The sequence below is a fragment of the Oncorhynchus clarkii genome, chromosome 29 (assembly GCF_045791955.1).
Source record: "Oncorhynchus clarkii lewisi isolate Uvic-CL-2024 chromosome 29, UVic_Ocla_1.0, whole genome shotgun sequence".
Classification (NCBI taxonomy): Eukaryota; Metazoa; Chordata; class Actinopteri; order Salmoniformes; family Salmonidae; genus Oncorhynchus; species Oncorhynchus clarkii.
This window is the reverse complement of record NC_092175.1, coordinates 36863379-36880142: the sequence shown is the minus strand read 5'-3', so window position 1 is coordinate 36880142 and position 16764 is coordinate 36863379. Positions and strand designations below refer to the sequence as shown.

Genomic DNA, 16764 nt, shown 5'->3' with positions numbered 1-16764 from the left:
GCCTCTTGGCTGCATCTCTGATCAGTCTTCTCCTTGTATGAGCTGAAAGTTTAGAGGGACGGCCAGGTCTTGGTAGATTTGCAGTGGTCTGATACTCCTTCCATTTCAATATTATCGCTTGCACAGTGCTCCTTGGGATGTTTAAAGCTTGGGAAATCTTTTTGTATCCAAATCCGGCTTTAAACTTCTTCACAACAGTATCTCGGACCTGCCTGGTGTGTTCCTTGTTCTTCATGATGCTCTCTGCGCTTTTAACGGACCTCTGAGACTATCACAGTGCAGGTGCATTTATACGGAGACTTGATTACACACAGGTGGATTGTATTTATCATCATTAGTCATTTAGGTCAACATTGGATCATTCAGAGATCCTCACTGAACTTCTGGAGAGAGTTTGCTGCAATGAAAGTAAAGGGGCTGAATAATTTTGCACGCCCAATTTTTCAGTTTTTGATTTGTTAAAAAAGTTTGAAATATCCAATAAATGTCGTTCCACTTCATGATTGTGTCCCACTTGTTGTTGATTCTTCACAAAAAAAATACAGTTTTATATCTTTATGTTTGAAGCCTGAAATGTGGCAAAAGGTCGCAAAGTTCAAGGGGGCCGAATACTTTCGCAAGGCAGTGTATATATATATATATATATATATATGTGTATATATATATATATATATATATATATATGTATGTGTATATATATATATATATATATATATATATGTATGTGTATATATATATATATATATATATGTATGTGTATATATATATATATGTATATATATATATATGTATGTGTGTATATATATATATATATATATATATATATATATATATATATGTATGTGTGTATATATATATATATATATATATATGTATGTGTGTATATATATATATATATATATATATGTATGTGTGTATATATATATATGTATGTGTGTATATATATATATATATATATATATATATGTATGTGTGTATATATATATATATATATATATATATATGTATGTGTGTATATATATATATATATATATATATATATATATATATATATATATATGTATGTGTGTGTATATATATATATATATATATATATATATATATATGTATGTGTGTATATATATATATATATATATATATATATATATATGTATGTGTGTATATATATATATATATATATATATATATATATATATATATATATATATATATATATATAAAAATCATCCGATTAATCGGGACCAGGATCAGCTTTTTTTTGGTCCTCCAATAATCGGTATCGGCGTTGAAAAATCATAATCGGTCGACCTCTAATATATACACAAATAATCGACATCAAAGCATTGTTAGATTCCTGGATTCCCCAACAAGAGTTTAAATACAGTTGTTTTACCTGCAGAAAGAAGAGGTGTTGTGTGATTTCCTGCACCAGCTCCTCTTCTACCTTCTCTGGGAAGAACTTGGCCAGGAAGTGAAACGTTATCGGTGAGTCTTTAGGGACCTCTTGATCCAAGACCTGCATACACACAAACAAAAAAATCAATATGGTTAGGTAATGACACATCTTATTTTTTTTCCATTATCTTGCTTTCTCTCCATCTTTCCTTCCCTATCTCCCTTGCCCCCCCCCTATCAGGACCATCCCCTCCTCCTCTTGCCCTACTCCCCTCTTCTCTCACTCACCCGTTTCTCTGTCTTCAGCCATGCATAGGTGTCCTTCACTGTGTACCGGAGCCCAAAGAACCAGGTTTCCCTCAGACCCACTGTCCGACACACCAGATCAAACAGATCCTTCCCTTTCCATTTCACCTGAGAGATAAAGGAGGGGCAGAGGAGACAGAGAATATTTGCATCAATAATTATTTGTAGTTTTCTAACATGACCATGATGAGGGAGGAAGGGGGGAGCGAGAGCATTCAAGACTACTATTTCAGCTACTGTTTCTGTTTGTTGTACACACAAACATGTAATGTCATTACAATAAGGCAAAAGTACATTACCTCACAACTAAACTCCATTTCAGCATCCATAGTGATGACTTTGACCTTAAAAGTCTTTGGTTGTTTCTTTTTTAATCCTAAAATCGACATTTTGGAGGCCTTGGAGATTGGTGAGATACCTGTAGAAGGGGAAAACACCACCAATTACATGTTGATGGAATAATGATCGACAACTTCATGGTTTTGCTAGCCCAGATTTAGGCCCACATCCCCAGAATTTGGTTCTGGTTTCCAAGATTATCCTGTCTTGATCGCTACAATAACTAATTTATTGTGTTGTGAATATTTTATATAAATATATAATGAGCAAAAGATACCCGCTCTCAAACAAAGTATAGAAAATGGTCTAGCGTAGCTAGTGAAATGAGATGTTAGATTCAACGTTACCCTCTTGTTGTGACCATCCTCCATCAGCATCTAACGTAGCTACTGTTAGCTAGCTAACGTTAGTTAGCAAACATTATTTCTCACTCACAGTTTGTCCCAGCTTTATAGAGTTCATTAACTACAGGGTGCCAACATTGCTATTCCTTCAAATATAGTTATTCACAAAATTTATGTGTTTTAGCTATTTGTTTACACATGCGCAAAGTAAGGTAGCCTGTGATGGGTCTAGCTAAACTAGCTAGTAAATTAGCAAAATGGCTTTGTAACTGTAGTCAGAAGAAACGATAAAAAAAACGTCTAAACCATTTGTTGGTGTCATATCTGCTAGCTTTAGAAAAAGTGCATTAAAATGTAGCTAAGCCTTTATCTTGGGGGGGGGGGGGGGGGGGGGGGGGAGAAGTCACTCACGTTACTAGACTAGGCCGAGTCCCAGGAATAAACTGCTCCACTCCTGCCGTCCAAGAGTCAAAAGGAAAGGCTGAGATTTGTCTGGGAAAGCCACGAACCTTTCGGAGCTGGCTACAATAACACGAACAAGTTTTACGCCACGAAAGCGGACCAAAACAGGTTGTGGGACGGGCGAAACGTTCTCCAAACATCCATAATGACAAAATATATATATTTTTTTTCTTCACAGAAGGAGCTTTTAAAAGCGAACGGTAAATACCGATTACTAGCTAGCTAAACGCTCATAATATAGGGACGTGAATTTACAACGCAGCTACCGATGAATTCCCGAATACGCGTCCACTGGCAGAGATCCGTTAGAGGAGATGGGAATCCTATCAACGCCACACTGTGCGCGCGTTTCCCCTGCATCCTCAATGGGCTACGCGGTGCACTCTGGGGGGCAAGCTTGAGTTTTCCTTCAAGGAGACAATGGGAGTCAATTGCGTGCTAGCGCGATAACCCAACATTAGCATTAATTTCGTGAACAAAGAAGTACAACATTACAAATATTTTTTTCGAGATGTGAGATAACTAACTTGTTTTCTGTAATATCGTATCGTGTTAGAATCGCGAAAATACATACTTTCGAGGAAAATAGGCAGGTTTATCGACTTATACCCTGACTGAGAAGGGATAGCCCGGTTAGCAACTGCGTGACGCACCATGACAACGTGAACGCGATTTGCCCAACAGTCTGTTGGGTGTGTGGTATACGTTTGTCGATTCAATGCCCAATTCAATTCCTATCTCCTTTCACTAATGTCTCTAGTACTTGGAATGCGATTCCTATCTCCTCCCTTTCTCTAATGTCTCTAGTATTTGAACTTGGTGGTCACTAGTTACCACAGCCACAAACCTCGCCCATTTCTACAATTTTCTTCTTAAAATTTGGATTTTAGACATAACCTTATCCAGACGGTTAACCGTATGCCTAACAATAACTCTTAATTAACACCCCAAATCACATTTTTTGTTTTTATATATTTTACTATATAGTTGAAACACTTGTTGGACTCCCGTTTGCATTGCGCGTGTGCGTCACAGCTGTGCCTCCCCAAAGTCATTCCAGTTTTCTAGTGTAGCTAGCTAGCTAAGTAATTTGGTAAGTAAAAAACATGAGTGATAACAGTAAATACAATTAAATGCATGGTTAGTCTTGCGCCATTTAATAACCTCAGATAGCCTACACCAGTACAGATGCGGGCTGTTTCCTCATATTTCCTCATGCCTTTGACATGCTTAGTTGTAGCCTTTGATATTGTATGTGCTGATCATGCATTGTGGGAATCAATCAACGACTTCACTAATCTATAGAATAGACTGTTTTTAAGCCTCAAATTGAAACAGTTATTTTGAAATTAACAATAAAACGTTTCAGAGCGTTCGGTTTGGCTGCTGGGGGGCAAGGAGACCCCCAGTTCCGCTAAAACCTTTGGCAAATACGTGCTGTTTTGGTTTTAATACCGTCAACTCTTGAAGAGCATGGTCAGAAATACACATTTCCGATTATTCCACATTTAGCTCTATCATCAGAGTTATACAGCAACTAGCTAAGTGCATGCTTTTCATGACGAGTAAAAAGCAATTTAGCAGATACGTGTGATATCATCCATTTGGCATGTACTGTAACGTTAGCTAGCTATCTATGCAAACGTATAATTTACTGTAGCTTGCTTTTTCAGATTTGGCTTTTGGAAAGTCCTCAACCTCCTGGTAAAGTTGTCAGTCTGACTACTGCCATCACCACTATTTGATGGCAAGCAAATCAAACAATATTTGGCCATCTAGTTTTACCACTGAAAATGAACCTGTTTAACTAGCGACATTGACGTAGTCGTCTATTACCTATCTAGCCAATTTGACTGACGTGGTCCATCAATCAATGTTGTCTATCCTGTCTGTCAGCAGCAATCGTGATTAAACACTATTAAAAACCATGTTATAAAGGTGATTACATTAGCTAACTTCTCTAGGTAGGCAGGCCTACGTTGGTTAGAGAAAAAAGTACATTAGGTCTACTTACCACTCACTCACTATATGTTAAGCCAACTGTACAAAGTTTATACCGGTAGCTTGCAAAGTAAACGTGTCAGCTAAGGGACAGTTAGACATTTGCTGGGTGGGGGTCAAAGTATTTTCTTTTTTGCAGTGGGGAGTTAAAAAATAAACATATAATGGACACAGGAGGGGAGTGCATCTCCCCCCATTTTGCAGGTTTTACTATATAATGTCTTCCATATAGCCACATTTTCTCATCTGCTTGCGCCTCCCATATAAAGGTGTTTGTTATTTCCACACTCTTACTATACAACAGATCAGTATTGTCTACCAGTCAACTGTCTATCCTGCCCTCTGTCCATAGTGACTGCAGTAGTAGGTGGATCCTATATCAATTTGTATTAGTAACATGGCCAAATACAACAGGTGTAGTAGACCTTACAGTGAAATTCTTACTTACGAGCCACTAACCAACAATGCAGTTAAAAAAAAAAATACGGATAAGAATAATCAATAAAAGTGACTTAATTAAAGAGCAGCAGTAAAATAACAATAGTGAGATTATATACGGGGGAGTACTGGTACAGAGTCAATGTTCGGGGGCACTGGTTAGTTGAGGTAATATGTACATGTAGGTAGAGTTATTAAAGTGACTGCATAGATGATAACAGAGTAGCAACTGTGTAAAAGAGGGGGAGGGGGCAATGCAAATAGTCTAGGTAGCAATTTGATTAGATGTTCAGGAGTCTTATGGCTTGGGTGTAGGAGCTGTTTAGAAGCCTCTTGGACCTAGACTTGGCGTTCTGGGATTGTGCTCTGTCCTCTGGGGGCGGCCCATCAGGAAGTCCAGGATCCAGTTGCAGAGGGAGGTGTTTAGTCCCAGGGTCCTTAGCTTAGCTATGTGGGCACTATGGTGTTGAATGCTGAGCTGTAGTCAATGAACAGCATTCTCACATAGGTGTTCATTTTGTCCAGGTGGGAAAGGGCAGTGTGGAGTGCAATAGAGAGATCATCATCTGTTGGGGAGGTATGTAAATTGTAGTGGGTCTAGGGTAGAGGTCGACCGATTATGATTTTTCAATGCCGATACCGATTATTGGAGGACAAAAAAAAGCTGATACCGATTATTGGCGGACAAAAAAAGCCAATACCGATTAATCGGCCAATTTTTAATATGTATTTGTAATAATGACAATTACAACAATACTGAATGAACACTTATTTTAACTTAATATAATACATCAATAAAATCAATTTAGCCTCAAATAATACAAAAACAAAGTTTTGGAGAAGAAAGTAAAAGTGCAATATTGTGCTATGTAAGAAAGCTAACGTTTCAGTTCCTTGCTCAGAACATGAGAACATATGAAAGGTGGTGGTTCCTTTTAACATGAGTCTTCAATATTCCCAGGTAAGACGTTTTAGGTTGTAGTTATTATAGGAATTATAGAACTATTTCTCTCTATACCATTTGTATTTCATATACCTTTGATGTTCTTATAGGCACTTTAGTATTGCCAGTGTAACAGTATAGCTTCCGTACCTCTCCTCACTCCTTCCTGGGCTCGAACCAGGAACACAACAACAACAGCCACCCTCGAAGCAGCGTTACCCATGCAAAGCAAGGAGAACAACTACTCCAAGTCTCAGAGCGAGTGACGTTTGAAACGCTATTAGCGCGCACCCCGCTAACTAGCTAGCCATTTCACATCACATTGTTACACCAGCCTAATCTCAGGAGTTGATAGGCTTGCACAAAAGTGCTGTTTGAATGAATGCTTATGATCCTGCTGGTGCCTACTAAGTTGTAGAAACATCTCAAGGATGATCAATAGAAACAGGATGCGTCTGAGCTCAATTTCGCATCTCTTAGCAAAAGGTCTGAATACTTTTGTAAATACATTTATTTAATTTTTTATCTACAAACTGTTTTCGCTTCGTCATTATGGGGTATTGTGTGTAAATTGCTGAGAGAAAATATATATTTAGTACATTTTAGAATAAGGCTGTAACGTAACAAAATGTGGATAAAGTCAAGGGGTCTAAATACTTTCCGAAGGCACTGCAAATGTAATTTAATTATAGATATAGCATCAAAATGTAGACAATGTGATTTCCCCCTAGCTGATCATTGTCTGCAGCCTTCTCTGATCGTAGTGTAATGAGACAGGCAGAGATAGTGGTTGGCGAACCCTAAATATTCTGGCCTTTTAGCCTTGCGTGTGTGTGCCACAAAACCATGCTAAAGTGGTAAGGTCAATATCCCCATTTATAAACACAGGGTTACTACAGTTATTGTTATTTATACTGGTAATAATTATTTTTGATTTATTTTTAATAGGGGGAGGGTCAAATGAAAATATATGTAATTTTGGGGATGGGGTTGAATTTTCTTTTTTTCGACACCTCGAGTCGGACCAGCCGAACGCTCTGCACCTTATTGTGAGGTTTTATTGACAACGACATATTTCGATAGCGCTGACATAATAAGGTCAATCCAATCGTTACCTTTGGTGTCTTGGGCCAAGGTTAGTATTCTGAATGCATGACATTGATTCCAGAATTTTCTCCCACAAAAAGGATTGACAAGAATCTAGAATGTCACATAGAACATTTGAGGACGTGAAGGACGTCATTCTATCAGCCCACAAAAACACAGAGGCCGGGGACAAAGTCGGCTTCTACAACACCTGGGCAGAGAACTATGACCAGGTAGGATCATTACTGTAGTCTACATCTCAAAATGCACCCTATTTCCCATATACGGTAGTGAATGACTTGTTATGACCTGAGGTCTAAGTGACATTGGTCAAAATATGTATGGTGCACTCAAGAGGGGGACACGGGTGTCATTTGAGATTTGCCTAAAATCCAACTACTTGTCAATGTAATGCGTTAGGCCTACTGGTCCACTACTACTCCGCGTTCGGTGAGCTTGTGTGACCTACCCCTTTGCGGCTGAGCCGTTGTTGCTCCTAGACATATCCACTTTACAATAACAGCACTTACAGTTGACTGGGGCAGCTCTAGCAGGGCAGAAATTATACACGCTGACTTGTTGGAAAGGTGGCATCCTATGACGGTGCCACATTGAAAGTCACTGAGCTCTGCAGTAAGGCCATTCTACTGCCAATGTTTGTCTATGGAGATTGCATGGCCGTGTGCTCGATTTTATATACGTCAGCAACGGGTGTGGCTGAATCCACTAATTTGAAGGGGTCTCCACATACTTTTGTGTATGTCTTTCTATACATTTTTTTAAAGAAATCATTTTGACAGTATGCCTCTTTTTGTACTAGCCACATGTTGCAAGCCAAGTGTTTTGTTGTCCAATCTACATTGTAGTAGGTTAGGCAAACAGACTATATATATGTGTCATGCATCTAATTAGCCATTTCTCAGTGGCACCGGCGGCAGCCCACTTTGGCATCCTCACCTATTTGGCTATCAATTTCAAAAAAGTTAGGGGAATCAGGTCGGACTCCGATGGAGAAAAAGTTAATTGCTTAACGTGGATCAATGAAAGGAAAGAGGTGCCTGAAGACAAAGCAAAAAAGCTTTATTTGAACAAGCTCGTGCCAATTTACCACATCACCGAAGCTACCAACTCATTCTCCACTGACAAAACACCATCACAGGTGGAAGCTAGTAGACCTACTGATGCATCCTCCCAGTCCAGACTGACCTCACTGCTCTGGCCCGGCAATGACAGTGGCCTCCTCTAATTCCTCCCATCAAGAATAGTTTGGTATTTGGTATTTTATTAGGATCCCCATTTAGCTGTTGCAAAAGCAGCAGCTGCTCTTCCTGGGGGTCCACACAAAACATGAACAATAATACAGAATGACATAATACAGAATGACATAATACAGAACATCATTAGACAAGAACAGCTCAAGGACAGAATTACATATGTATTTTTAAAGGGCACACGTAGCCTACATATCAATGCATATACACAAACTATCAAGGTCAAATAGTGCCTCAGTTTCAGTGCCTCTAGTGAGAGTGCCGGCCATCCTCCTCTCCCAGAAAACCAGGATAATGACTGCAAGATACCCAGTGGCGCTCATAAGTGACCCCCCCCCCTAACATGTATCCATTAAAGCAAAGCTATAGGCTAACATGTATCCATTAAAGCAAAGCTATAGGCTAAGATGTATCCATTAAAGCAAAGCTATAGGCTAAGATGTATCCATTAAAGCAAAGCTATAGGCTAACATGTATCCATTAAAGCAAAGCTAAAGGCTAACATGTATCCATTAAAGCAAGGCTATAGGCTAACATGTATCCATTAAAGCAAAGCTAAAGGCTAACATGTATCCATTAAAGCAAAGCTAAAGGCTAACATGTATCCATTAAAGCAAAGCTAAAGGCTAACATGTATCCATTAAAGCAAAGGCTATAGGCTAACATGTAAGACCACGTAGTCTGATAGATAGCCGTGTAGACGTCGCAATTTCAGAACTCTGGACAGCAATCGGTAGTCAATACTTTGAGTGGCTGGTGCATTAGATGTCTGTATTTTTTTTTTAGGGAGAGGAGGGGTCCAGAGAGACTGGGCTACTCCAGTCTACTGTGTATAACTGTGTGAACGTTAACTCCACCGCAGGACGTGGGTCTTCTGGACTATCGTGCGCCGAGTCTGGCGGCAAACTGCCTGTCCCCCTGTTTCCATGGCGACCGGGTGACAGCAGTGATTCTGGACGTGGCCTGTGGCACTGGATTGGTTGCAGCACAGGTGAGCCTCACTAAATCACACCCCCGACAACTATGGTAAAATATCAGGTAGCTTTAACACAGTTTTGCACAGTACACAGGATGGAGTGTAGCTTTGGGGTGAGTGATGACGTCTGTGATTTTGTCTGTCTTATATGCAGCTGAGGAGGATGGGCTTCAGGCATTTTGTGGGCATTGATGGGAGCAAAGGCATGTTGGAACTGGCCAATAAGACGGGCCTCTACCAGGACCTCAAGCAATGCATGCTGGGAGACGAACCACTTCCTGTCCAAGCTGGTACCACTAAACTTTGAACTTTGCATAACTGATCATGTTCATAATAGTCAGCAAATATCAGTCTGTCTGAAGCAATCAGACATTACTAGACCATTAGATTTATTCTGACTTGAATACTGGCAGATTTTCATGCTTTATCCTAGGATATTACATTACAAACATGCAGGGAGATTAGATTAGACATGCTTTACCCTGGGAGATTACATTACAAACATGCAGGGAGATTAGATTAGACATGCTTTACCCTGGGAGATTACATTACAAACAAATTCACGGAAAGAAAAGCAATTTGGTGAAAAATAGTTTACTACAGTTTCTCACTGTCTCCTCTTCACCTTCTGTCTCTTTCCCCCTCCTTATCCTCCTCCTCACCCTCCCTCTCTATTCCCCCTCTCTCTATTCCCCCTCTCTCCATTCCCCCCCTCTATATTCCTTCTCCCCCCTCTCTATATCTTCTCCCCCCTCTCTATTCTCCCTCTGCTTCCTCATCCCCTGTAACTCGTCGTCCTCCTCCTCTACCCTCCTGCAGGGCAGTTTGATGTGGTAGTGATTGTTGGGGCGCTAAGTGACGGCCAGGTGCCAGTGAGAGTCATCAGAGAGCTGTGCCAGGCCACCAAACCAGGTCACATGACTGTTTTTAATTGGACAAAACATACTGTACATAATAACTTTATAAAGTGGGTAGTTTGGGTTCTGAAAGCCGTGGTATGTCAGACAATATATCACTGGTATGATGCAAATTTACTTGTTTACTCTTCTAGTTGAGTTGGTAACCAGGTTTGTGGTATATGGCCAATATAACACGACTAAGGGCTGTATAAGAATGGCCATATTCCACACCTCCTCGAGCATTATTGCTTAAGTATACTATTCAGTAATAATACGGAAGTACATACACTTGTTCTATATACACTACAGTTCAAAAGTTTGGGGTCACTTAGAAATTTCCTTGTTTTTGAAAGAAAAGCAAACATTTTTGAGACGGGTGTTTTGTGGGTACTGTTTAATGAAGCTGCCAGTTGAGGACTTGTGAGGCGTTTGTTTCTCAAACTAGACACTCTAATGTACTTGTCCTCTTGCTCAGTTGTCCTCTTGCTCAAAGTGCCGTACGAGATCTTCAGTTTCTTGGCAATTTCTCGCATGGAATAGCCTTAATTTCTCAGTTTCTGGCCATTTTGAGCCTGTAATCGAACCCACAAATACTGATGCTCCAGATATTCAACTAGTCTAAAGAAGGACAGTTTTATTGCTTCTTTAATCAGAACAACCATTTTCAGCTGTGCTAACATAATTGCAAAAGGGTTTTCTAATGAGCAATTAGCCTTTTAAAATTATAAACTTGGATTAGCTAACACAACGTGTCATTGGAACACAGGAGTGATGGTAATGGGCCTCTGTACGCCTCTGTAGATATTCCATTAAAAATCAGCCGTTTCCAGCTACAATAGTCATTGACAACATTAACAATGTCTACACTGTATTTCTGATCAATTATATGTTATTTTAATGGACAAAAAATGTGCTGTTCTTTCAAAACAAAGACATTTCTAAGTGACCAGCCAGATAGTGTATTTATAAACAGAAAGAGACAGAAACAAACTCCCCACCATGCCTCATTTTTACCCCTTCCAGGTGGTTACGTCTGCATGACAACCAGAGGTAACCATGACAACCTGGAGTACAAGGCAGCGCTGGAACATGAGCTGGCGCTGATGGAGGGGGCGGGGCTCTGGGGTCACGTGGCGATCACAGAGGTGGAGGACTGGGAGAAAGCCGTAGCGGAGCCGGAGAAGGGGTACATACCTGGAGTGGTGTATGTTTACAGGAAGTCATCACAGTGACATTATCACAAACACTTTTGTTTTGCCAAAATAATTTCCATGTAAATAATTTGTCCATGTAAATGGACAATAAAGTATATTGTATCGTATCACATTGACCTCATCACAGTAACAGACCTGTAACAACCCTGTACAGTAACACCTGTACAGTAACACCCCAGTACAGTAACACACCTGTACAGGCCATAACAGTGACATCACAGTAACACCCCTGTATAGTAACACACCTGTACAGTCTGTGACAGTGGCGCCCTACATTGGCATTGAGCGGCCATCTTTGAAGGCAGCTACTATTCCAAAGATAAAGATGCCTAGAAAATGCTTATCCAATAGAAATCCCCTCAAACACGCTTGTAGACAATGTTATGGCGACGTTAGCTAGTGAAGATCATCCACAGAAAAATGAAATCAGGTCTAACGTTCGTGTTGCTTCGAACTGCGCCATTTTAGCTAGTGGCCATTACAGAATGTCTATATACCAAATATTGAAAGAATCTGAGTTACGGTTCATGAGAAGAATAATTTTAAAGTAATTTAGCATTAGCTTTATGCTAGCCCTTTTTTTTGTCAAACTTCAACGACCTGTGTTGTCTTTGGAGATATCAACAACAAACGTATTTAATTATGATCAATCATGTACGAGTTGTATTTGATAGTTTGACTGATATAACAAAATAGCCTGGATATAGCCTTATAGGCATCAAAGTTTGTGAGAAGTTGTCGTCAGCCAAGCCAGTTGTAGCTTCAGAAGTTGTAGTAGAGTCTTCGTCAGACAAGCCAGCTGTTGCTTCAGAAGTTGCTCAAGTAAAGTTGCATGAGTAATGCAGAGTAATTCTGGAGGTGGACACGGTGAGATGCAAGTCAGACAATTTTGTATCCCCAAAATGCAACATACATTGAAAATTGGTGGTCAATGGAATCGGGGTAAGAGCATTTCTTTTGTATCGTTGTTGATCATGTTTCTTGAACTATTTGTAATCGTATACTGTCTGTTTTTTTTCAATTTTTTTTTCATAAGGTAGTCATTTATGAGCCTTGAGCTGTTGTAATCATCATGTATGTCAATTGTCTTTATTGGTGTTTAAACTCAACCAAATAAAATCAAATGTTTTTATAAAGCCCTTTTTACATCAGCTGATGTCACAAAGTGCTTGTACAGAAACCCAGCCTAAAACCCCAAACAGCAATCAATGTAGAAGCATGGTGGCTAGGAAAAACTCCCTAGAAAGGCAGGAACCTAGGAAGAAACTTAGAGAGGAACCAGGCTCTGAGGGGTGGCCAGTCCTCTTCTGGCTGTTCAACGTTCATAGATGACTAGCAGGGTCAAATAATAATAATCACAGTGGTTGTAGAGGGTTCAACAGGTCAGCACCTCAGGTGTAAATGTCAGCTGGCTTTTCATAGCCGATCATTCAGAGTTAGAGATAGCAGGTGCGGTAGAGAGAGTTGAAAACAACAGGTCTACAAGGTAGCACGTCCGGTGAACAGGTCAGGGTTCCATAGCTGCAGGTAGAACAGTTGGAACTGGAGCAGCAGCACTACCAGGTGGACCGGGGGCAGCCAGAAGTAATCAGGCCAGGTATTCTTGAGGCATGGTCCTAGGGTTCAGGTCCTCCGGGAGAGAGAGAATTAGAGGGAGCACTCAATTTGTGTTGCACCTCACTGTTGGTAACGCAATTGGAGATGCCAAAGTGGAAATAGTCCACCCACACACTGGAATAAGTTCCCGTTGGCAGAGAGAAATTGGCGAAGCAAGAGGTTTTACTCCGGCCAAAATCTGTCCACGACAATAAGCCCACTAAATGAGGTCAATGAGTTTCAAATTTGGTCTACAAAAAAATGGAATTGCTATTTTGCTACGTGAGGCTTATTTTATCAAATATACGTTTTGTAGTGGTTAGGTTGTTACGCAACTTTCCACTTTATATCGGAGTTGTTCCTGTTGTCATAGAGATAAATAGAGGACTGATCATGGATATAACCCATTTTAGCATGGACATTGCCATTGAGGGCTTCCACCATTTTTTAAATTAGTCAACTGGGTGGGATTCTGGGCAGCAGGTAGCCTAGCGGTGAAGAGTGTTGGGCCAGTAACCGAAATGTCGCTGGTTAGAATCCCAGAGCCAACTTGGTGATAAACCAAGTCGATGTGCCCTTGAGCAAGGCACTTAACCATAATTGCTCCTGTTAGTCGCTCTGGATAAGAGCGTCTGCTAAACAACTCAAATTTAAATGTATACAAAAAATATATAAAAAACGCAACATGCAACAATTTCAAAGATCTCACTGAGCTACATTTGAAATAAGGAAATCAGTCAATTGAAATACATTCATTAGGTCCTAATCTATGGATTTCACATGACTGGGAATACAGATATGCATCTGTTGGTCACAGATACCTTAAAAAAAAAAAAGTAGGGTTGTGGATCAGGAAACCAGTCAGTATCTGGTGTGACAACCATTTGCCTCGTGCAGCGCGACACATCTCCTTCACATAGAGTTGATCAGGCTGTTGATTGTGGTCTGTGGAATGTTGTCCCACTCCTCTTCAATGGCTGTGTGAAGTTGCTGGACATTGGCGGGAACTGGAATAAGCTGTCGTACACGTCAATCCAGAGCATCCCAAACATGCTCAATGGGTGACGTGTCTGATGAGTATGCAGGCCATGGAAGATCTGGGTTCCAGGAATTGTGTGCAGATCCTTCCGTAATGGGGCCGTGCATTATCATGCTGAAACATGAGGTGATGGCGGCAGATGAATTGACCTCAGGATCTCAGGATGTCACGGATGTGCAAGGCACATGAAATTAAGTGAAGTGTTAGAATGGAGTTACAGAGTAACAGAGAACCTCACATAAACCTCTGTGCTGTACCTCAACAACTGCATGTGGTTCTGTCATAGGTTGACTAACCTAATGTGGCAGGCGTAGTAAGTCACCTGTATTTTTCAGGGGAAAAGGAAGTTAGTTTGAAAATACTATATCCCTGAAAACAGGTAACATCTGCTTTCTGCCAACGCCACTAAGGATGTTGGTTGACAGGAGGAAATTGAGCCAATGGGGCTAATGCAGCTATTTGAAGCTAATGGTCCACAACATATACATAGATAGAAAGACGACTCATCTCTATTTCAAAGAAGTTCATTTTCTTCTTATTTTGTGTTATTGATGATTTACCACCACCTGCAGTGCTGGAGTCCTGAACCAAATCTTGTCATTCATTTATTGTGGCCACTAGATCGCAGTGATATAGCTTAAAGCCATAACAAACCAAGACAATGCTCTGATCCTTAGCTGATCACTCCCAACTCATAGGAATCCCCACCCAATTGACTACTTTCATATCATGAATGTTAATTGTGGTGTCTTCATTGGTGTTTAAATTCAACGCGCCAGTTACCAGCTCAATCCTCTGAACTCAATGTGTATTGCAACTCTAATGGAGGTTCCACCGCAAAAATAGTCCACCTACACATTGGCAGAAGTTCCCTGAACAAACATGTTCAAACCTGTGGCATGCTCAAACCCTGTGGGCTATTGTGGGTGAAGTATTCAAAGGGGCCACACCCCTTGAAGGTTTCTTGAAGCAGCGTGAACAGCCTCCCACAAACGCTTTGTACAGCTGCTGCACCTCAACATCTAGACTTCCGGAACGATCCCTCTCCTTCTGGGCCAAGCACAACCTCTGAATAGCTTTCTACCGTGTCCGTATCCTTCCTGACGAATCAGACAGTCGGAGGACTGAGAAGGATGTAGAATGGCAGCTCCAACTACAACTTTTGAAGGACTCCCTTCTGTCAGCTAGCAATATTGCTAAGGTCGGGGATACAGTCAACTTCTACAACACCTGGGCAGACAACTATGATCAGGTAGTGAAATGATTCTAATTCATGTACTTCTTATAGGTGACTGCTTACTGTGATCACTATGGCTTTTAAAATGAACCTCTTGGGCTGACGAGGTCAATTGTAAACAAGCAATTGTGTGTATAACCGAAACATACTACATGTGGGCTGTTGACTGTATATTCAATAACAGGATCATGCACTTCTGGACTTTTACCGGCTGAGTAGTGTCTGCAAAATGCCTGTCCTGTTTCCATGGTGACGGGGAGACAGCTATGGTTCTGGACTCTGGCCTGTGGTCCCGGAATGGTCGCATCACTGGTAAAACGCAAAACCACACTCACTGTGTTAGGACAGGAGGAGGGTGATTGACAACACCTCAATTCAAACATATCTTCTTCCCACTAGCTGAGTAACTTGTATTGCAGCTTTGAAGTGAGTGATGACGTCTGTGATTTTGTGTGTGTCTGATATGCAGCTGAAGAAAATGGCGGTAGAAATCAAAAGAAAACTCACGTCTCTCTCTCTCGTTAACGTTGTGTTGGCAACAGTCATCAAAATTGTTAAAAGGTTTTAAAAACAATTATAGTAAATACAACGGTTGGACAATGTATGAAGATACTCCAAACTTTAAGAATTGTTTAAATCCATCAGACATTGAGTAAATTATAGCACATAAAACACGTGATCCCTCTGTCTTCTAAAAATACTCGCTATAACATGGAGATATGGCCGTGTGGGAACACTAAACCCTAACCCTATAAAGGTGTGTATCAATTGAACCTTTTGATTTTTTCAAATGTTTTTCTCGCTGATATGAAAGATAAGGTCCTTATGCTTCCACAACCGTACGGCAAGCGATGCGTGTTAATGTTCAGGCCGAGTGTCGGTGATCTAAACAGAACTCCCCCCCCCCCGTACAGAAGACGCCTTCGTCCAATGACCTCAGAGTCACGATCAAGGGCTAGGACAGATAATGAATTGAGTTCAGTGATTTAGCAGAGAATTCAGGTTTTTAATGTATTGTCAAATACAAATGTTTCTTAGAATGCACTCATGTACAGTATTGTCTAATGGTATCAGGTATTATTATTATTATTTTAAATAAAGAAAAAGTTGCTTAATTTGCATAAATACACTAGGTGTAAGTTAAAATAAAGGGAGGAACAAGGTTGTAACCACTGAAAAACATGCTCTTTTGTCGGCCTGCCTGTTCTGTCTAGACTG

At 40.4% G+C, this 16764-nt stretch overlaps 2 protein-coding genes and 1 long non-coding RNA gene across 6 annotated transcripts in view; 2 read left to right on the top strand and 1 right to left on the bottom strand.

Annotated features, from left to right (window-relative positions):
* Positions 1-4896, bottom strand: part of LOC139388753 (NF2, moesin-ezrin-radixin like (MERLIN) tumor suppressor b) — a 30441-nt gene extending 25545 nt beyond the window's left edge. The window contains exons 1-4 of one of the 3 annotated variants that reach the window (XM_071135655.1): positions 4861-4896; positions 2001-2119; positions 1684-1809; positions 1394-1516 (exon numbers count right to left, since the gene is read on the bottom strand). In XM_071135655.1, the coding sequence (XP_070991756.1) occupies positions 1394-1516; positions 1684-1809; positions 2001-2090 (339 nt within the window). In that variant the 5' untranslated portion in view covers positions 2091-2119; positions 4861-4896. Of the gene's footprint in view, positions 1-1393; positions 1517-1683; positions 1810-2000; positions 2120-2795; positions 3233-4860 lie in introns of those variants that run through there. The other 2 variants (XM_071135656.1, XM_071135654.1) reach the window with 2 other exon arrangements.
* On the top strand, positions 3700-12813 carry LOC139388754 (methyltransferase like 27). 2 transcript variants are annotated; one of them, XR_011629329.1, is made up of 7 exons: positions 3838-3939; positions 7416-7547; positions 9448-9576; positions 9716-9851; positions 10381-10473; positions 11484-11874; positions 11928-12813. XR_011629329.1 is itself a non-coding variant. In XM_071135657.1 (6 exons), exons 2-6 carry the CDS (start codon positions 7434-7436, stop codon positions 11690-11692), a joined length of 681 nt encoding a protein of 226 aa, XP_070991758.1. In that variant the 5' UTR covers positions 3700-3939; positions 7416-7433; the 3' UTR covers positions 11693-12810. The 2 variants fall into 2 exon arrangements, 1 of the variants encoding a protein (XP_070991758.1); XM_071135657.1 differs by having other exon boundaries at positions 3700-3939; positions 11484-12810.
* Positions 12814-15331: 2518 nt separating this feature from the next.
* Positions 15332-16764, top strand: part of LOC139388038 (uncharacterized) — a 30241-nt gene continuing 28808 nt past the window's right edge. The window contains exons 1-2 of the long non-coding RNA XR_011629244.1: positions 15332-15561; positions 15731-15858. This is a non-coding gene — a long non-coding RNA (uncharacterized lncRNA). The remainder of the gene's footprint in view (positions 15562-15730; positions 15859-16764) is intronic.

What these genes read in the sequence shown, in the direction of transcription:
- LOC139388754 (XM_071135657.1), top strand. Translation starts at nt 7,434, where the DNA reads ATGTCACATAGAACATTTGAGGACGTGAAGGACGTCATTCTATCAGCC. An exon ending in GGGCAGAGAACTATGACCAG is followed by an intron (nt 7,548 to 9,447) that starts GTAGGATCATTA and finishes ACTCCACCGCAG; the next exon opens with GACGTGGGTCTTCTGGACTA. An exon ending in ACCACTTCCTGTCCAAGCTG is followed by an intron (nt 9,852 to 10,380) that starts GTACCACTAAAC and finishes ACCCTCCTGCAG; the next exon opens with GGCAGTTTGATGTGGTAGTG.